Source organism: Rhinatrema bivittatum, chromosome 17 (genome assembly GCF_901001135.1).
Source record: "Rhinatrema bivittatum chromosome 17, aRhiBiv1.1, whole genome shotgun sequence".
Taxonomy (NCBI): Eukaryota; Metazoa; Chordata; class Amphibia; order Gymnophiona; family Rhinatrematidae; genus Rhinatrema; species Rhinatrema bivittatum.
In genome coordinates this window covers 7,960,526-7,982,191 of record NC_042631.1, presented here as the reverse complement: position 1 = coordinate 7,982,191, position 21,666 = coordinate 7,960,526, and the positions used below count along the sequence as shown (strand labels likewise).

The following is a 21,666-nucleotide window of genomic DNA, read 5'->3' as shown; positions in this document are numbered from 1 at the left end:
TGTACATCTTTCGCCAAAGGCTTTTAATTTTCTTACAGCTTCTAGAAAGGAAAAAAACAGTGCAAGCCACCTTCTCTACAGAGCATTCTGGGACTGCTGCCGATTCTTAAATTTAGCCTTAAGACATCTTTTGGAAGGAGCTGCTTCTGTCACTGTGCCGGCTGGCGGGGAGTCCCGAGGCCCTCACTCAGAAGGAATGAACCAGGCTAGTTTTCATAAACACTGCTCTGGACTCTATCGACCTTCCCCCAGAAAGAGGCCATAACAGTTTCCCAATTGAAACAAATCATTGCAATAGACTTCATCTTGCCCTTGTTTTTTGGTCAGGCAGAAACGTTAGTGTTTCTTATACACACACGGAGCTTGTCAAATTCCAGAGATTTTGCTTCATGTGGAACATAGCAAGCCTGTAAAATAACTGCATTAACTCTATAGGGTCTTACAAAACCCACTCTGACTTAACTCTGCAGAACAGTTATCCTTTCTCTCTCTCGCTAAGCTTCAAGCGTTAACCTAGTTGTGTATATTTTGGACCACTTCCCATCCAACCATGATTTCCTGTCTGAGTCTGTATCCCATGGCAACAAGGGAATTTTGAACTATGGGGCCTGCAGATGGTGTTGTGCCACCTAGTCAGTGCCAATTTTGTATCTTCTTCCGTAGCGAGCATAATGCCTTGTGACTCCTCCGTATCAGGGGAGCTGCGATCACTTATTGCTTAATAAATCCAGGCGATCGTAATTTATAAATTGTTTGCTCCCAGCAGCCTGGATGACATTGTGCGAGTAAATGCCGCTGTAAAACTCTACTGTATTTAACTCAGTGCAAGGTAATCAGGAAACACAGCTTGCAGTCCTGCTTGGCAGGTACGGCTGGAATTTATTTGCAGAAACACTGGACAAAGGTGCACACATTAGGATGTGGAGCAGGAGAGCACATACATCACATTGCTCTATAGAATAAATGTAGTGCGTACACCATAATCCTGCAAGCCAACAACAGAAATAATACAAGACTTGAGATCACCTTTTGGAAAGCCATAACAATACTATGAATGGGATCGTCTCAGTGGGACAGGTGGAGTGTTCAAGTCAACCCTCTTGTGACTTTAATGAACAACTTGGCCTCTGGCTCTGAAAGAGCAGACCATCTGTAGTTCTTCAATGACACTGGCACAACACACTGCTCGATAGCCATGGCAGATCCACCCTTTTGTGCAGGCAAATAAAATCACAGAATCCAGAGAATATAAAAGGTATATGCAGCCAACTTGGTCATCTCTGCATTTGGTGCTGATCGACCCTCCAAACATGCCAGAGTTAGCAATGGAAGTAATCAGGCTGGGAGAGTTTCCTGGATGGTCAGTTGTTGTTTCTATCTCACTGTGAGATACAGAGGGCACTCCTCCCACATTACACATTACATGGTGCACAACCTAAATCAAGGTCTCGTACCCACTGCAGTCAGATCTCATCTGATTGTGTAAAGCAACCAAACCTATCATCTCCACTTACTATTCCTTATTGCCATAAAGTTCTCCACAATGTACACCTTACGTATAAAAAGAGTTCTACAGTGAAATGTACTTAAATTCCTCATTACAGTGTCAAATAATATCCTACTGCAGTATCCTTATTCCCCAATGTAAACATCCTGAATGAATGAGCCACACGGTGACCAGTCATACAACTGCAAATAATCCTTTCACATCCTTATTCCTAGTCACCCTGGTCTTGCCTTGAAAAGAACAATCTGCCAGTCCCCTGATTAATATGTTATTTGTTTCATTCTATACTTTCTACATAGAATTTAATGTAGGTGGACCTTATCTCTTTGACATACTGCAAGCTTAGCCTAATTAAAGACTTGTTCTAATTTAGCCAAACATAACCATTTCATCACTGATGAAGCAGTGGGGAGTCACAACATTAATGTCTACCCAGATATGCCCGTCCCAGGCATCAGTCCTCCTCTATGGTTCTGGATTCTACAAACTCTATAAATCCTGACTCGTGAAGCCGATGGAAAAAAACGCCCATTGCATTTGTAGTGTAGAGCAGATCAAGAGGATCATGTGTTATTATGTTGCATTTTAAGTGATGTATGTATTTTCTTTATTTATGAAGAGTTTTAGATTTGTATGTTTTATTAATTTGTAATTTGTGTATGTGTGATTTGAAAACTGCCAAGAATATCGGATTGTGCGGTTATAAGTCTGTAAAATAAACAAACTGCTCACCCCCCAATGCCCACTGACTCCTCCCCCAGTGGTAAGATTATTTAGCAGTGTAAGGCTGGTATGGAGGCCAAGCACTGACTGAACATTGTAAATTATATGATTCTTTCCTGCGACTTACAGAAAATTCTCCATTTTTAGCTGAAGCCACAGACTGTGTGGGCAAGACACAGATTGTCAGCAGTGGTTCCCAGCAGCACAGAGCAGAAGGGAGCCTGAAAGCTTGCTTGGGCAATGTTTCCCGACACCAGCAGAAATGCATGACATGCTGAAAAGCAGATTCTGCTGCCAAGGTTTTTTACAGCATGCGGAGGCAGTGGGTGTGATTTCTTTCCCTCAGTGACCATTATTGAGCATACGCTCAATCAACGGGACGTCAAGAACCATTTTTGACTCAACCTTCCCTGTCTAGTCCAGTAAAACGTCTCATTGCCAAAAATCTGTAATGAAAAATTAGAGGGCTATAGGCAGGGTGTCCACCTGACTACAGGGCACAAGGAACAAGCAAGTCAAGCCTGTTTTTTTTCTTCTGTTTCAAAACGTTCTCTGAGATTTTCAAAGTGAAAAGCACACTGGACGAGGAGCTACAGCCAGCCAGATCTAACTCCCTTCTACAGTGGAGACCGACCTGTCCCTCAGCCTCCATCCTTGCCGTGCATCACTGGACTGCTCCCTCCCCACACCCCCGTCATCCTTGCCTCTTTCAGAATAATTCCTTTCTCCTTTGCATGAATAATAGATGGGAGTGCTTGCATCTATGAAACATTTATTACAAGAAATAAATAGGCGGCTGAGCGGAGGTCCTGCTTTTGAACACGGTTTGCTTTCATTTCGATCAATGCTTCAATTTGTAAGCAATTTGTATCCCCGGGGAGGGCAGGGATGCTGCATTGCTCAGCAGGCTTTACTTTTCTGCCTAATCTCACTCCAAACTATTCCCTTTCAGCAGTGCCTCTTCACAACCCAGAAGCAGCATAGGCAGCCCCTCACTGCAGTGGACACTCAAGTGCATAGCAAGCTCCTAGTGGTCAGAAAGGTTCATCTCCCTTTTATCCAACCCCAGCTCTCTCCTCCACGAACCAAAACAACAACAGCAATGACTTTACAGAGGCAGATGAGTGCAACAGAAAAAAATAGGGGGTTGTGTCCACAGTACCTGCTCCTCACACTGCTCACTTTTGCACTTTGATTCACTTACTCGCTTAACAAGTTTGCTAATAATGTCCATGTAACTCTTTTTCCTTCCTTCAAACTGTGTCCCCTATCAGTGCCAGCAGGCCTGGGAGAAATTGTGAAGCCCGACGCATACTCCTATCAGGTCTGAGCAGGGTGTTACAAGAATGGCCTTTGGTCAGCTGAGAATTGCCAGGGGTTGTAATGGGAGCTGCTTCTTCTTCTGACCTTATCTGGATACAGCTTCATGCCGACCAGCACCTCCATTCTCTTCTCTTCAGTCCCAGCACTCCTTCCTCACTCTCTCAAACGTCAGAGGAAACCTGCTTTTGAACTTTCCAAAACTCTTTTCTTTAAAAAAGCTGTGAAAATATTTCCTGACTTTCCTCGGGTACTAATCCAGAGCACCCCAATGTTGCTGAGAGGCGGAGAGTAAACTTGCTCCTTCCCCATATCATGAAAAGGGACACGACAGCCTCGCTTTACCGCACACTGCGCTCTAGGATTCTAAGCAAAATGCTTGAAACAAGTGTGAATCAGGCACCTGCTGTCTGCTCTGCTCTGTGCTGCACGCTACTTCTTTTTATGCCCAACAGCAGACAATAACATGCTAAAAAACGCTTTTCTATTATTTTAAAAAAGCACATTTTCTGGAAAAAAAAAAAAGTAAAAAGCAGAGGTGTGTTACTGTATGGAAGCTGCGGTATAACTGGTGAGGCAGCTCCCTAATCTTCTCCCCAGGTTCTGGGGTCCCAGCTGACACTTAAGCCTGGCCAACTGTCTCGGCAGCTCCCAGGTCACAGGGAAGGGCGAGGAAGCCACGGGGGGGATTTTCAGGAGCCCACCTGGGTGCAGAGTTCATAGGCAGCTTCACACCCACGGAGCTGACAGGCAATTTTCATAGAAAAACTATGCGCACGGTTTTTCTTTTAAAAGTTGGCTCACAAGGGTGCCTGGTGACAAATGTTCCTGTGGATTTTACACCTCCTTTTCCTGTGCACGGAGAATAGTCAAGAACATAAGATCTGCCATGCTGGGTCAGACCAAGGGTCCATCAAGCCCAGGATCCTGTGTCCAACATTGGCCAATCCAGGTCTCAAGTCCCTGGCAGGATCCCAAGGGGTCAAGAGATTCCAAGCTGCTTAACCCAGGGATAAGCCGGGGATTCCTGCAACTCTACCTTAATAATGGTTCATGGACTTTTCCTCCAGGAACCTGTCCAGACCATTTTTAAGCACAGCTATACTAATAGCTTTCACCGCATTCTCTGGCAACGAATTCCAAAAGTTAATTATGCACTGAGTAAAAAAATATTTTCTCTTATTAGGCTTAAATGTATTACCCAGTAACTTCATTGTGTGTTCCCTGCTCTTTGTACTTTTTGAAAGAGTAAACAATCAATTAACGTTTACTCTTTCCATTCCACTCATTATTTTATAGACCTCTATCATATCCCCCCTCAGCTGTCTCTTCTCCAAGCTGAACAGCCCTAACCTCTTCAGCCTTTCCTCACAGGGGAATCGTTCCATCCCCTTTATCATTTTAATCGCTCTTTTCTGTACCTTTTCTAATTCTGCTAAACATACACACATGGATTTGAAAATCCCATTCTGTGTGCCTCCTTTACTTCCCAGAGCAAAATGTGCCTTTCTAACAGCCGTCATGTTCTGAACCCTGTGTGGACCCTTTATCGGTTCTGACATAGTTCTGAACCCTGTGTGGTTCCGAGGGTGGTTCTGAACCCTGTGTGCCTTTCTAACAGCTTTCATGTTCTGAACCCTGTGTGGACCCTTTAGCGGTTCTGACATAGTTCTGAACCCTGTGTGGTTCTGAGGTGGTTCTGAACCCTGTGCGGACCCTTTAGTGGTTCTGAACCCTGTGTGGTTCTGAGGTTGTTCTGAACCCTGTGTGGACCCTTTAGTGGTTCTGAACCCTGTGTGGTTCCGAGGGTGGTTCTGAACCCTGTATGGTTCTGAGGGTGGTTCTGAACCCTGTGCGGTTCTGAGGGTGGTTCTGAACCCTGTGCGGACCCTTTAGTGGTTCTGAACCCTGTGTGGTTCTGAGGGTGGTTCTGAACCCTGTGCGGTTCTGAGGGTGGTTCTCAGACAGGCTGATTTACTCAAGTAAATGGTTTTGAAAATTGTCCTCAAGGTAACTTGCCCAAGGTCAGAGGGACTATTAGGATTTGAACCCTGCTCTCCTGGTTCTCAGTTCTTTAATCTCAGCTTTAGGCCACCTAAACTCTCTCTTCACTCTTCTGCTGCATATTTCTGTTTATTTTTATCATTAGTAAATCTGTAATCAGGAAAAAAAAACCCTGCTGAAACGGATCACATGGATTGAGTAACTAATGAGAACCGTAACTAGTTTAGAACTCGTAATGCTAACTAGTTATATTGTATCAGAGTAATTAGTAAGTGAAACTAGTTCTATGTTTGGGAGAGTACCTGGTACCAGCCACTAGTTGCTTTTAAGTAGCATTTTCTAGTACATCAGGTTGTCTCAGCCTCCCAGAGACCTCCTTCGGTGCAGAGCGTGCATTCTCCCCCATTACTGTCCTATCATACATCTGCTTCCCAGGACACCGTGGTGCTAAAATGAACCTGCCACCTTACGCTGGGGCCAGAATGCTTATTCTTGAGTTTTTAAACATCTGGCAATTCAAGAAGCATTTTCCTTTGAGTCTGCACACTGCTGACCTTCCTCCTTTACCACTGGCAGCACTTGCTAAGTCCTCCTGCAGTACTGCCGCAAGGATGACTTTAAGTGGAACATGCTGAGTGAGTCCCATGTAACCTGCACTTTAGTCCACAAAATAATTCCAGCCACGCTGAGACAGTGGCTCCTGTACGTTTAGTTTTGCTGACCTGGGTACAAGGTGGTTCTGTGGATACAGACAGGATGGCAGGAAGAGTCAGACGGGGAGCAAGGGATTCATTGGTCTTGTTTATTCCAAGTGGGGTTTTGGTAAAATAGCCTACGCCCTACTGGGGTTTCGTAACATCTGGATTAAAGATGTGGCCAGGCGTGCAAGTGTAACTCAAACGTAAGAGTAAATCCGGAACCTGCCCAAACAGCAAGAAGGAATGATTATATTCTACTGAGAAAAGAGAGAATCATATTTAGAAGCATTTGTACAATGCTATGAGTTGTCAGTAATATTTGCACAAGAAACCGCGTGCACACACATAAACAGCCCCTAGGTAGGTGAGGTGAATTCTGAGAAATAGTTTGTACTTCTCTCTACTTTAATGTAAAACAATATTGATTGCTTTCCTTCCAGCTGCCTTTCTGGGACCAGCAAGAGCAAGGCAGAGAGCTCTGTAGACAAAAGGGAGGCATCACAACTGGACCAAGATTACTAACTGAGCTATTTATTAAATGCACTTCTTGTATTTTATTGGCTACCACATTGTGCGATGTAATACACTCTTTATGGGCCTATATTTAGAACTGACAAAATATTTTCCCAGGAGACCAGCCTGATGTATCAGTGGCAATGCTGCAGGCTTTCATGCAGGGGACCAGACACAACGTTGACAGGACACTGGGATGGGGGAGGAGGAGGAAACAGGGAGAACTAACTACTGAATTTAAAGCTCATGATTGCAGGGGCTCCAGAAAAGGTCTTGGTGCATGGCCCTCAGCCAAGGACCAGGTGAGTTGGCAGGGGATACATTATAGGGGAAAAATTCCTTGGGGGTTTTGTGAATGAAGGCTCATGGCCATAGTCCAGTGGAGGTTGGTTCTGATTGAGCTGGAAGCCCAGAGAAGCAGGAAGAAATTACCAAGTCACAAAAGAGAAAACAACCAGGATGCAGTCTGCACATATCCATGAATCCTAGAAAGAGCCTCTGTGGTCAGAATTTTTACTTGTCCCCTGCCATATCCTCAAAATTTCATGTTGATTGGACATCAAGCAGAAAAGTTACTGGGAAGGACACACGGACACACAGTGATATAAGCTTTCTTTCCAAATGGGACCAGCGTCCCTGGTTATTAGCACTGTCTCAAGATGTGCTATTCAGAAATCCTCAGTGCATTTCACTTTACAGCTGGAAGTGCCCAGATATAATGCTTCATTTTCTGATAAAAGAAAGAAATAGCAAACTATGGGGCCTGCATATTAAGCATTTTCCCCATAGGCACAAAATGGTGAAACCTGGGCCTATGTTTGTTCAGAAGATGCTCCCTTTCCTACAAACTAACCAGGAATAGTGGCACTTAAATAATTCATGCAGACAGTATATTAACAAGCACTGATGTGCTGAATAAACCTTTCTTGTTTTGCACTCAGGAATAAATGGTTGCATGGACCATAGAGCAGTGAACTCTACTCTGACACACAACTGGGTCCTTCAAAGCCGTGTGCAATGAGAGAGCCATTTTCCAAGGGATTTACACAAGGGAAAATCATTTTACCCCACTTTAATTGGCCTTCCCTCAACAGACTAAAAGTCTGTGCATTGTTCCAGCAGCGCAGACTTTAGCTGCACTGAGAATTTTTCGATCTCGAGAGGCGCACTTAGGCTGCAGGAGGAAAAGTAGGCACGCACAGTAGAAGCGTCCACTCTCTGGAAGGCGGTGCTGGTAGAACATACACATGGACTTTGTCCCAGTGCAGCCTTTACCCAAGTTAATCAGCTGTTTGAAAAATGTGTGCATTATTCCATGTCTTTCTCTCCTGTGGAAAGGGATGTTATCCTCTGCCGGAGGGGAGCGTGGCCATGGGAACTGTAAAATCTCAGCACTCTCTAAATCCTCCACTCGCACATCACACGAGTTCATATCGAAAGTACAACCTGCTAGCCTGGGGCACCTGTACCAACCCTTTAATGGCGGGGATTTGCCTTATGCGCTATAGGGCACGTGCATCCATGAGAACTTATACAGAAACAGAAAGAGTTAAATGAGCATATCATCCACTTCCTCTCCCCACTAACCTGAAGTGAAGAGAGAGCTGTTCCTGACTGACATTCATATAGCGTTCAGTAAATGCCCCATCTATTCACCTAGAACTGATTCAGTTCTCAAGGCTAAGGGTTCTGAAAATAATAGGCCACCCGGACACTCACACTCATACGCAGCCAAGGGAAAAACTACAGCATATTTTTGTTCCGTGAATCAAGCACTGGTGGAGCAGAGTTCCCGTATCCTCTCTCCACTTTGGCTCCTTGAGAGGGGGGGAATGGAGAGGACGTTCTGTCCATAAGAAAGGAGAAGGGTTACTGGCTTCTGGCTTCCGGTGACGGAGCCAGAGCTACTCCGTCAAGAGTCATCCACCACTTAAGACCACCAGAGGACTTTTTCAATGGAGTTCATCCAGATTCCTTGAAAGTTGGTTGCATCATAACGTTCCACATCCCTGAGGAAAGACAACCAGTCTGAAACACGGATCGGCTGTGTCGGGACCATCGTTGGAAACTGGACAGTATATACCAACACCCTAAAGGGAAGTCTGAACTTTACTCCTTTATAGTTCATAGTTTACAGTAGAGAGTTTACAGCTCTCCACATTAAGTACCGTCATGGTATATAAATAATTTGATGCTCACCACACGGAAGAGGTTACAGAGGTGAAGTAATTTCAGCAAAAAAAACTTTTTACAAAAAATTTTCACAGGAGGAGGGGGACAGTTAATGATTATAACACCACACAACCGTGGTGCGGAGACACCAACGAGTTTATATGAAACTTTCCTCCAATTCCTTTATATTTTCAACAAATAAACACACAAATAACAATTTAATCCACATATATACTGTATAGAGTAGGTGTCACAAAAATCTTCATTTTAAACAATTTTTTTTAAAAACTCACTATAAACATTTCATTTAAGGACATAAAAATATATATCATTCCAGCGATTGAGTAGCAGCTCATGATTCATTAAAACCCAAGAAAGCCAGGTTTCAAATCCCAGTTCTGCTACCAACACGCCTTGTGTCCTTCGGTAAGTCCCACCATCTCCCCATTGTTTCTGGTACTCACTTAGACTGTAAGCTCTTTGGGGCATGGACTTATAATACCACCACTGTAAAACAGTGCATGCATGCAGCAGTGCTATATAAATGATGTCTTATTACAGGAGAAGTTGCACTTTGTGAAGATAGATTTCCAAACTCCCTAATCAAACATTACCAGCTCCATTTCTCAGCCTGGTTAGTCAAGGCAAAATTCAGCCTTTGAAGAATCCACCCCCATCCACCTGAACAGATGGATTTCAACCTCACTTTTATTATCAAAAATCATAGACCACCTCTTAGCCCTTTTATGTGCTTTCCTGAAGAGGGAATAATTCTGCTCAGATCTCGTTGAGATATACAGAATCTGAAAATGCTTGAACTTTTTCTCAGGCCTCGACACGGCATGCAAGCAGTTGCACCAGAGCTACAGAAACTAACATTCCCTGTCACTGCAAATCTAAAGCACACTATTATCTTGCATTAACCCACTACCAAAGTGCAGCAGGAACCAGCTACCAAAGTGATGCACAGCCTCTGCCTACTCTACAGAAACTGATCATCTCGCCCAGTTACTGACTGATGACCCGTTTGGTAAATTTCATCGAAAGCTCTTTTCCAAACAGTTTTCAGACATACGTAATTAATGATGCTTTTAAAAGCCTGTTTCATCTCCTCTGAAAGGACTCTCTTATAAATCAACTGATTAGCTTTTTTTTTTTTTTTTTTTTTTAATGCCCTCTGCCACCCACCGCCGCACACAATTTGTGTGCAATGGAAAAGAGCTTGGTTGGTGAAAAAACCTTTGGTGAAGGATTGAAAAGGCAAAACATTCCCAGTGTTCGATGATGGGAGAGAAGGAGTCAGGGGATTCTCTTCACACCAGTGTGAGGTGTTTATTCTCAATAGTTCTGGCCTTTGTATAAGGAACTGCCCTGACTTCTCAGGCAGTTCATAGCTGTGGGGAGAAGGATATTTGTGGAGGTGGGAGGATAGCAGCAGCTGTAAAAGATGCTCTGCTGAAGTGACTGTTAACTCTTTGCAGCCCAGTCCCTACTGAGTAACAGTGCAGGTCTACAAAACCAAGTCCTCAGCAGCTCCACTGTCCAGGCATGGGCCTATAACATCTGCATAGCTGTGGGATATCCTCAACTGTCCAAGGTTCGCAGAGGAACAATTCTAATTATAGCTCAGTCTAGAAACCACTTCTTCATGCACAACACAAATCTCATTTTCATTGTTATTGTGCAGGAATGGGTGAGAAACTACCAAAGGATTCAGCCAGTGCCTCTGGCATCGCTTTCCCAGTGGGTTTCTGTGTGAAACTACCCACACAGCTCAAGTGTCCCCTGCAAGCTCAGTCCTTGTTTCCAGCTGGAAACGGAATTACATAGCAATTTCTCCAATTCATGCAGATTTATAACAGGCACACACTGGATACACGTAAAATGGTGCAGAGCTCCTGTACAAATTCTGCACTGGTAAGTGGTAGAAATATGTCTTGGCTTCTCACAGCATCTCTTCTTATTTAACTTTTAAAGAACAAACAACTAACAGATAATACTTCTCTGAGACAAAGATCCATTGCGGCCCACGATGGGCCTGCCGTCATAAGCATTTCCCCAAGCCATACGAAATGCGTATGAGCCCTTAGCACATCAGTCCTAAAGTTTCTCTTCATTCATTCTGACATGGCTCCTTGGGACTAGGCCTTTTGAAGCTGGAGGCTAAGATATGATTTGCCTGAATTACAAGAAAGCTGAACCTTCTGGGTAACATGCAATCTTTCGGCAGTGCAAACCTGATCGTATTTATCTAAAATCATTTATTTACAAACACTTGATATTCTGCTTTTTCCCAGAAATGGTCTCAAAGCGGATTACAATCAATTTTAGATTAACAGGTACGTTAGCAGAAACAATAGCCACAGCACTGGGTGTCCCGGCACAGAGGAACTTACTTCTTTCCTAAGGAACAGACTGAGGGAAGGCCTGGTTGAACAGCTGAGCCTTTGCTTTTTTTGTGGAAGGTAGCATGGATCCAGGCCAATGGGTAGGGGACCCTCCTTCCAGATCTTGGGAGCATAGCAGCTGAAGGCTGTCGGTCTTGGGCAGGTCCGTTTCACAGAAGTCGGGGGCCTTTTGTGAGGACTGCAGTTCTCTAGAAGGGGTGGAGGAGGCAACTAGATGGGAGAGATAGCCCAGGGTTTGTTTATTCACACATTTAAAGATGAAGAAGAGACTTTTGAATGTTATCCTAGTTTCAACGTGGAGCCAGTGTAGTCTATATAAGATGGGCCTTATGTGGTCCAATGCATTGGCCCCAACCAAGATTCTGGCCGTCATGATTTGCACGAGTTGTAGGCATTTCAAGCTGATCAGGGAGATACCATTTAGTAGCAAGTTACAATAATTTAATCGACTCATGATTAATGCATGAATAATAGAAGACGGGTTATGCTGATTGAGGTAGTTGTGTAATTGCTGAATCTGGCAGAGGTACATAAAGGAGGCTCTCACTGGGATTCCATCATGAGTTTGATTCTTTGGGCTGATGGGGAAGATTGAGATCACAGTGGGGTGATCTCGGCAGCTAAGCCAGAGGAGTTAAGATTTAGAGGGTTAAATTTGAGTTTTGGTTATTGCGCTATTGGACTACTGCCATAAGACTGGTCAGATCCTATTTTAATGCAAAGTTGGATCTCATCTGCAAACAGTTAACATTCAGTGTTGAACGAGTGATTCAGGTCACAGACTGCACGAATGTAGATATGAAAGAGAATCGGGGAGAGGACAGAGTCCTGAGGCACTCCACATGTGAGGTTTTTAGGGATGAATGATTTGTTGGCCCACATGACAGATTGAGTTCTATTGGACAGAAAAGATTCAAACCATTTAAGAGCAGTACCTACAATGGCAATGTTTCCTAGGTGCTGAATCAGGACAAAGGGAGCGGAAAGATCTAGTAAGACTAGGATGGAGTCACCCCTTTGGCCTGCATTTAGATGAATACCATAGGTGATGCTGCTTTTTAATTTATATCACAAATTTAGAGATGGCCAAGACAGTTCACAATCTTAAACTAGGCTCACAATCCAGGAGTTTGCTCACAGGCAGGGTTCTGCTAATCATGAATCAAGGCTGCAAACACAAAGATGAAAGTTCCTGATTGTAAAAGCTGTGAGGAACAGAATGTGCCATGACATAATCTAAGCATGGGAATTTATATGCATAATTACCCAAAGGAGGGCCAATGGGTCCTTATCTGCTATCACCTAATATAAAGGTGGGATTCAGACCATGATTGCTGTGCACGCTTCCCCTGCAGCCAATGTCACACAGAGCGTGTTAGGACTGTCTGTGCTTTCTCTTGAGGAGCAGGAGTCCAGGGAAAGAGGCCTAAGTGCCAGTTCTGTGCATCCCGTTGGTGCTTGAGCACCCTCAATATCATATCTGCCTTCCACATCACCATCTTCGGTCCCATGGACCCATGATTGCTGAGAGGAGAGGAAGTGACATGGGAGGCAGCTCTGATATCGAAGGTGTTGAAGCTCCCACAAACCTGACATCTATGGAGGGGCAGGAGAGGGCTCCTTTTATCAGACAAGATGAAGTCACAAAAGGCAGCAGAGTATTGGTGGTCATTAGTACCTAATTCGGTTAAATAAGAAAGAACAATTAGCAGTGCTTCTCTCACTCTCAACGTATGGCCCACCGGGAAAGGTCTGAAATGTGGCTTTAGTGCCTCTCCCCCCCCCCCCCCCCCATGCTGGTATTTGAGAGGGCCACGCAGTGTGATTTTAAATTAGTCACACAGATGTATTCCAGCTTGAGAAATGCTCAGATCCATTCTCTGCCTTTGGTGCTTGCACCAACAACGCAAAATCTTGAAATAAGCACCTGTTATGTGGGGAGGCAGAGCTCTGTAATTTGGGGTTATGTGTTCGATTTGTTCCCTAAAATTCCTCAGATGCAAGGTAATGGCATTGGGTTTCATTGTTATGCTACCCATTGGCAGACAAGGTGGTGACGTGTGGCGCTACGATGTGGCGCTACGATGACTACTGGAAGGTGACAGAATCTGGGGATACAGATGAGCCTATTATTCTAATCTATGCCACTGACTTAAAGCTGCAAATATTAGTACATGGTTCTCATGCCAGGACAAGCTGCGATTCAGTGACAATAAGTCAGCGATTATTAAAAGTCTTTTACCAAAAAATGAACACTTCTATTCCCTAGTTTATTGCTTAACTGAAGAACTATGTCTCCTTCTGATCAGATTAGAGTAAGCGTCTCAATACCCCCCCATTCCAAGTATTGAGTTGTTAAAAATCCTATAACCGTGGTCGAACGAACGTAATTAAAATCCAGATAATCATTAATGGATCTGTTTGACTATTTTACAGTTGGTTTCTAATTCTAGAGAATATATGTTCAACCACATAACCGTATATGATCCTCTCTAAACTCCATGCAATGATCTCTTGCTATGCATAGATGGTCAGAATCTTCCATCATGGAAATTGACGGGGGTTAAATAAAATATTTGTTTTCAGATGCTTCCCGTGTGTGAGGAACTTTTCACCTCAGGAGATATTGATGTATTAAAAATAAATATAGGAGTTTGCAATCCAATTGACAAAAATAATGTGACCTAATAAAGCAAGCACTATTGCCCTTGAAATGCCACGATGCTGAGGCAACAGCAGTTCTCAGATGATCTTCATATTTGGGGGATCAGGTAGCAATTTCTTTTAAAGCTATTGCAAAATTGGCTTCATAGAATTTTTTTTTTTTTTGCCTTGTTCTGAATTACTGCGACTTAAAGAGTCTGAGGCAGTCAGAAGGTGGGACTTCAACCTAAACCAACTACGTAACTATATAATAACCATGGGAAAAGCCTATAAAAAAATGACAGGGTGGAGGGAACAGCTTCCTTGCTCCCAGCAGTGGACACAGAATATGCAGACCTGACCCCCTTTTGTCTGCCACAGATAAGAGAAGGTGTGCACCTGTTGCTGCAGGTAACAGCGCAAATACTTAAAAACGTGTATACAGAAGTCCAGACCCGCGGGAAATGAGTCAAACTCCCAAATCATTTTACTTGGATTTCTTCCATAATTAGCATTCCTTAGGGACAATGTTGGGTGGGATACAGAAAAGACAGTATAAGAAACCCCAAGCAATCATGCATCTTCCAGCGTGACACACAGTCACCAACTCATGCATTTAGCAAATTATATAATCTGGATATTCAGACTAATAACTAAACAATTTAAAGTGTCTTTTCACCAATTTGCTTCCGAAAGACAGTATGGGCGATAATGGCTCCCCTACTCTGTGAAAGAGCTTCTCACTCACTTCACATTAGTACAATACTGTCGAAGGTCATCTGTGCAGGCATGTGTCTTTCTTTATTTACCAAACCTTGCATAAGTAATAAGGCACCTGGATATATATATATATATACACACACACACACACATATAGTTCAATGCAATTAACATTTTAAAATTCAAACAACTGGATAAAATCAGGCAGCAAGTCATTGCAATTTTTCAACATTCTATATGTGTAATATTAACAGAACTTAGATCTTACCATTAGCATTTTTCCCACAAATGAGATGCTCATATGGCTGTAATACTCCCCAAAGTTCAGCATCATTATTGATGACCATCTCTAGAGCATCAACAGAAACTTCTCCTCCGCCTCCAATATCAGGGCTCTGACTCCCCAGGACTCGGACCCGGATCTCCTCAACAAGATTCTCCATACAAGAAACTAAAGAGATGGCTGCATACTCATGGATCCTCACGGAGATCCTGGTGTCCACCATCCATCTGAAAAACCTCCCCACCGAGAGTGTAAGGCCAGAGCGGGCCGACTTGCCTTTTCGGAGTCCTTCTCCAGCGCTCATACTATAGAGAGACAGTGCCTTGACTGCAGCCAGGACACAGCTCTCAGATAACGCCCAGCTCAGGATGAGCTTCATGGCAGTTTGGATCTCGAACCTGGTACATTTGGAATGCATCACGCTCAGACGCTGGGCCTCCCTGGAGATCCTGATCAGTGCTCTCCTCAGCAACAGAGACAACCTCCTGATGGCCTCCTGTGAAAAGACTCTGGCATGTCCCTCTCCCGTCCCCTTTCTGAGTAGTTTCCTGATCTCTTCATCAGTCCATGGGAACTCCTCTAGATCTGGAAGCCTAGGACACTTGGAAAAGATTTCTGCTAACTCTGGATCTTCTGGAAGGACAGTGTTCACTGTGTCCCAGCTGTTGTTCCTACTGTTCATGGATCCAGAATAGTACCACCAGTTGCCTCTGTGTTGCGAAGATGTGAATGCCTGGGAGTTGGATTTGGAAGAAGAGAGGCTAAGGGACCTGCAGGAATCTTCTGCCCCATAACCAGAATCCAGGGTCAAATCCTCCAGGGTCTTCAAAGCAGAGCTATATATTCCAGCCATGGGAACAGATCTTTCTCCAATTTATGAAAAGGAAAAGATAACAATAATGCCAGATGCAACTCTAAACTCTGGGTTTGCTTCTAAATCCCAGACTTGAAGATACTTTATAATAAAGTGCAGAATGTCACACGCATCCTTAACTCTAAAGGATACTTCAGACAGTAGTCATCAGTTTTCTCCATCTTATGCAGACACTGAGGTCTTTAAATTTACTGTATAAGTCAAGAGGTCCAAAGAGTGAGAGGAAAAAATGCAAACAGCACCAAGCTGTCAAAGTCGCAGCAGACAGACTCTAAGTCCGTTCCCAGTTTCAGAAGTTGAGGGGATTCCACAATGCAAACTAGAAACTGCACTTTACAGTCAGAACGCAGGAGCAGCGACTCCACCAAGGCAAAGCTCTTCTCTCACATGCTTTAGTTTCCTGCAACCACAGCAAACATGTCTAGCAGCAAGAAAAAAACAGAGCGGCGAAGTAGGGAGATGAAAGGAGCCCAGCAAGCTGCAGAGGATAAGGGATAAATCCCCCATCCAGCCGGAGAAGCTCTTCGGAAACTTACCTCAGTTAACTCTTCGGCATGCTCTTTGCAGGCAGTATGCAAATGATGTCTGCAGCACCCAACCAATCAGCTGTTCCACATCTGGCCCCGGCCAGTGAAATCCAACCTGGCCAATAGATATGCAAATTAGACCCATGCACAAAGGGCTGGGAGAAAAATTTCCCAAGCTTCAGACTAGGTTGGCTCCCAGTTAACTCTTTGTAAACTGACTGAGCAAAGCTTATTGCACTAAACACCCTTTCTTCCTTTCTGTACACCCTCACCCAGACCACCAGACATGCACCATATTGTCCACTATTCTCCAGATTTCTAGCCAGACAAGGCTTGTAGTTAATAAAAGTTCTTTGGAGGTTCTGAAATGTGAAAATAAACCTTTTTAGATATATGAGGCAAAGTATGTATACATTATAAGCCTATTAGCAAATGTAACTTATAATGTTTGCAACAAAAAGAAAGGAAAATTGTAGGTAATATCAGAGTACTAGATTTCCTAGGTTTAATTTTACCAAAAACTAGATAATTTTATGAGTTTAACATATCAGTGAGTAGAGTCAGCTGGATTTGACAGACAAAATACTTTTTTATTCCGCTTACGCTATATGACCAATTTTTTACTAAACTATCTTTCCCTAGAATTCACCCTTCAGTTGCCAATGTTGCCTTCCATAGAACAGCAGAATGTCCACTGGGGTCAGCACAGCAGGGTCCCTGTTTATGTAGCTTCCTAGTAGTGGAAATTCCTAAGCGGAAGTTTTCCAAAACAAATCTCTCTTTGGAATTACATAAAACTCAAAACTGAAAATAGTATCTTAATTTTTTTGTTCTAAGAACTGCTATATGAACTTTTTTTCCCTAGTGTTATTGCTTTATTTAAATTTTGCTTGCTGTATCCCAGCATTTGTAGTCCAGGTTTTTAATTGGGAAAGTTTTATAATTGTGAAAACAAGGACTGATCCAGTGATCAGTTTAACTAAGGTTGGCTTGCCGCAGGGAACGGTAATAATTAAGGATTTTCAGTAAGTTTCAAGCAGCATTCCTACCTTCTGTACCAACTTTGTGACATTATGTAACAAGCCCTCTATAATCTTATTGTCCTAGACTATTTCTGATGCTTGATCATTGCTCTGACTCTCATGAGGTACAGTTATTGCATCTTGCTCCAGCTGAACTCATTTGTAACAGCTATTGTTTAAATATATTTTATGCTTAAGACAAGAACGCCACCTTGTGATATAAATGTGCAAATAATAATCAGCATCTGAATAATGCATTAGACCAGGGATTCTAACATTTTATTCATAGCCACCAGCTATGCTTCTGAAGGCACTGACTGTTTTTCCCTAAAATCCTCAGTTAATTTCAGTTAGTTCCTTCATCTGTAGTGGCCACATATTTGAGAAATACCACAAAAGCATATAGAATATAGCCTCCTTTTTGTTGAAAAATGCTTGCATCTAGTACATTATTTATATCTTTGAAGTATTTAAATATCTATATCATATCCCCACCTGTGAGGGGATACATATTTAGGTTCCCAAGTCTCCTTTTGTAGGGTTTACAGTGCAGACTTTGGCCTCTACAAGCTTTTGGAGCCACAGTCTCTAGAACTGGACACAGTGCAGCAGCTGAGGTTTCACCAATGATTTGTAGATAGACATTAACATCTTTTTTTCCCTTTAGTTATACCTCTGTAGCCTAGCATTTCTCTGCAGTCCAACACAGGGTGAATGTGTCATTTCTACCAAATGCTAGATCATTATGGTAGCTGCTTATTGAAAATATGAATACATTTGAGCAACAATGAAAAACAACAAAGCAAATAAATGTAAAAATATTTTTTAAAACTAACTTTCCAGGGGAGAAGGCTTTTATTTTTCATAGGATTCAATCTGTAATTATAGAGAGAATATAAAATACTGCTAAAACTGAGAGAAGGACCATGACTAGAGTGGTCTGATGGAGTTAATTATCACTAAAAAAAAGTCACATATTATTATTTTGATTTGATATCCCACTTTATTAATAAGTCTCAAGGCAAGTTACAATTTATCAGTTGGAACATATATTAAACTTTATTTCTCTGTCTCTGTTCATCCCTACATAGGGGAAACTTTCAAAATCTACAGTGCCTTGTAAAAGTCTTCACACTCTTGTACATTTTTTATATTCTGCTATCTAAAAAATACAAATCAAAATGCATTCAAGTTGGAATTTGTTTCACTAATCTTCACAACATATTCTATGCTTTCATTGTGAAAGCACAATTATAGAAATATTCCAAAAGTAATTAAAGATTGCAAAGTCTTGATTGCATGTCTTGACATTTTTTGACTCCATACTTGCTGGAAACCACTTTTGCAGCCGTAAAAGCCATGAATCATTTAGGATGTCTACCAACTTGGCACAGAGGGATGGTGCAGTTTTTGCCTATTCTTCTTGGCAAAAGAGCTCAAGTTTTTTCAAGTTGGATGAGTATCATCTGCAGATGTGTCTTCAAGTTTTGCCACAGATTTTCTATTGGATTCAGATCTTGGCTATGACTGGGCCTCTTGAAGACATTCTTTCTTCTTGCTCAACCACTTCATTGTTGCATTTGCTTTGTGCTTAGAATCAATGTCCTGCTGAAAGATAAATTTATTCCCTGGTCCCAGGTCTATGGCAACTGGAACTGGTTTTCCTCCAGGATTATCGTCATCATAATTGTCACAAAATCCACACGACACACAACAGCAAGAGACCGGGCTTTCTCGACAGCCGGACCCTCACTTTGGAACTCCATCCCTACTGATCTGCGACTAGAACCCAGCCTACCAACTTTCCGCAAAAGATTGAAGACCTGGCTTTTTAAACAAGCCTTCCCGGATAACTTATAACCATCACTTGCTACTGTAACAATGCTACTGTAAATATTCACTAAGTTATTAAGTTATTAAGCAATTATCCCTGTACAAAACTTTACGCCCCACCGTTCCTTTCTTTCTCTCTCCCAGTTATCTTACCCCTGTTTTTTGTAACTGCTTCCCCTTGCACTAGTTTAGTTCTACTGTTCTATGCACCCCTGTTACTATGTAAACCGGCATGATGTGACTTGCTCATGAATGCCGGTATATAAAAAACTTAAATAAATAAATAAATCATTATTTATCTTAAGATCTTGCAGCGGATGAGTTCAGAGCATGTTACACAAAGACGAGGTCTTCAGATGGCAGTGATGCATCAAAGACCAGTAAAACAAAACAAGTGAGAGGGATTACAGTGCATGGGAGTGCAAATGAAGATAAGTATAATAGACATACAATACAGCAGAAGTAAGAGATCAAATTATACAATAGGGTAAAATACAACAGTAATATCAAATCAAATCAATCTTCCCAAAATGGGAGGAAACGTGAGGCACTCATACCTCTGTAGCAGAATATCAGAGGCTGTAGTTAACAGTTAAGTGATTGGGGAGGGGGAGACAGTATATACAAGCAATGCACAACTGCAGTAGGACAAAATGAGGTAGATTAAGAATGCAAGACTCTTATGTGGTGATTCAAGCGGGATAAATTGAGGAAGGCAAAGCAAAAGGGCCTTGGTTCTGGGCCAAAAATCTTCTACAAAAGGATTTTCATTTTTTTTCCCTGAAGGTCAGGAGATCCGGTGTAAACCTAATATCCAGCAGCAAGCAGTTTCAGAGAAAGCTTCCTTTCCTTGGGACAGGTATACTGCACCATCCATCTTTCCCTCAGTCTTTACAAGCCTCCTTGTCCCTGCTTCTGTAAAGCATCCACAAACAATGCTACCAGCACCATGGGGTTAGGAGAGTGATGAGCAGTGGATTTATGCCACACATATCACTTAGCATTAGAGATGTGATGGCAGAAAAAGACCATATGGCCTATCTGCCCATCCCAGGCTTTCCACATTCTTCATCCAGGTGTATTTGAATCAGCTCAACTACTGTGACTGGACACAGACAGACTCTACTTATTATAGGGCTTAAGAACATAAGAAGCTACCATACTGGGTCAGACTGAAGCTGTCAAGCCCAGCTTACTGTTTTGAATAGTGGCCATTCCAGGATACAAGTATACAAATATTAGATGCCTTAAGGCAATTCTTTGAATTGGAGCCAATCTAAGTGTGCTATGTCAAAGGGTATGAAGACTTTTAAAATTCTTACTTTTGGAATATTTCTATAATTGTTTTTTTCATGATGAAAGCATAGCACATATTGTACAGATCATTAAAATAAACTCCTTTAATGCATTTGTATTTTTTTTTAAGCAGCATGAGAAAAATGTACAAGGGTGTGAAGACTTTTACAGGGTACTGTTTGTGAATTTACTCTGAAGACCAGCTCTCAAGATGAGAGAATTCAGGTTCAATACACTTTCAGTTTTTGGCTTCCCTGACGATACCAGGCTAACCATGCTTTTATTTGCTAATGATGTGGATCCTATTCTTTGGGAATGTTAATAACGTATTCACTACACATAAATCACCATTTGCCCAAAGGGGTGACTCTGCTTCAGCAAAGTTTAGCCCATTACTAATGTCACACTGCACTGCTCTAATGTTTTATTGGCTGCCTTATCTGGCCTCAAACGTGTTCCACTCAAAGCTGTGCCTTGCTATCTTTCTTCAAGACTCTCTTGGATGTGCTGTGTTCACACGTAGGTGAAGGAATGAACGCCAAAGGGCACCAGAGACGCAGAATACAGGAGGGAATAGCGATGCAGAGCCCAAACACGAGGTACGAGCATGCACCGCAAACAAAACTGCAAATACCCATTTTCTAAAATCTTCTATTTCTACTAGAAACATTCCATTACAAATGTGGCCTCTGATCCTGCTCATTTTGATTGCTGTAACATTTCCGAGCCGCTCTTCCTATACCCCGATATCTCACTGTTTAATTTCTGTTTTTTCGATATAAAAATTACTCTACTGAGTCTCCCAACCCTAAGCATCCACCCTTCCTCGCCCGCCTAGGAAGCGGAAGCAGCAGGGGCACGTCACCGCCGGGGGGGAGAAGCAACACTTACCTTGGGCTGCTATGATTGGCTGCAGCCGATGAGTCATTACTCTGCGACTGCCGGCCGAGCTGCCTGCAGCAAAATAAAAAAATTGCCAGCAACAGAGAGGAAGAGCGTTGGCCGCCCAGTTTCCTAGCCTAAAACCAGCCCAACTGGCACAAAAAAAATGTTTCCTGTACAACGGGATAAAAAGAAGCCAAATTGGGCGGGAACTAGCCCAAGCTTGACGACACATCAGGTG

At 42.7% G+C, this 21,666-nt stretch overlaps 1 protein-coding gene across 3 annotated transcripts in view; it reads right to left on the bottom strand.

Annotated features, from left to right (window-relative positions):
- Positions 1–21,596, bottom strand: part of ABTB2 (ankyrin repeat and BTB domain containing 2) — a 98,581-nt gene extending 76,985 nt beyond the window's left edge. Inside the window, exons 1-2 of one of the 3 annotated variants that reach the window (XM_029582072.1) lie at positions 21,435–21,584; positions 16,402–16,507 (exon numbers count right to left, since the gene is read on the bottom strand). Coding sequence is in view for 2 of the 3 variants with exons in the window: in XM_029582070.1 (XP_029437930.1) it covers positions 14,977–15,844 (868 nt within the window). In the remaining variant the exon portion in view is untranslated. The other 2 variants (XM_029582071.1, XM_029582070.1) reach the window with 2 other exon arrangements.
- Between the last annotated feature and the right edge of the window lie 70 nt (positions 21,597–21,666).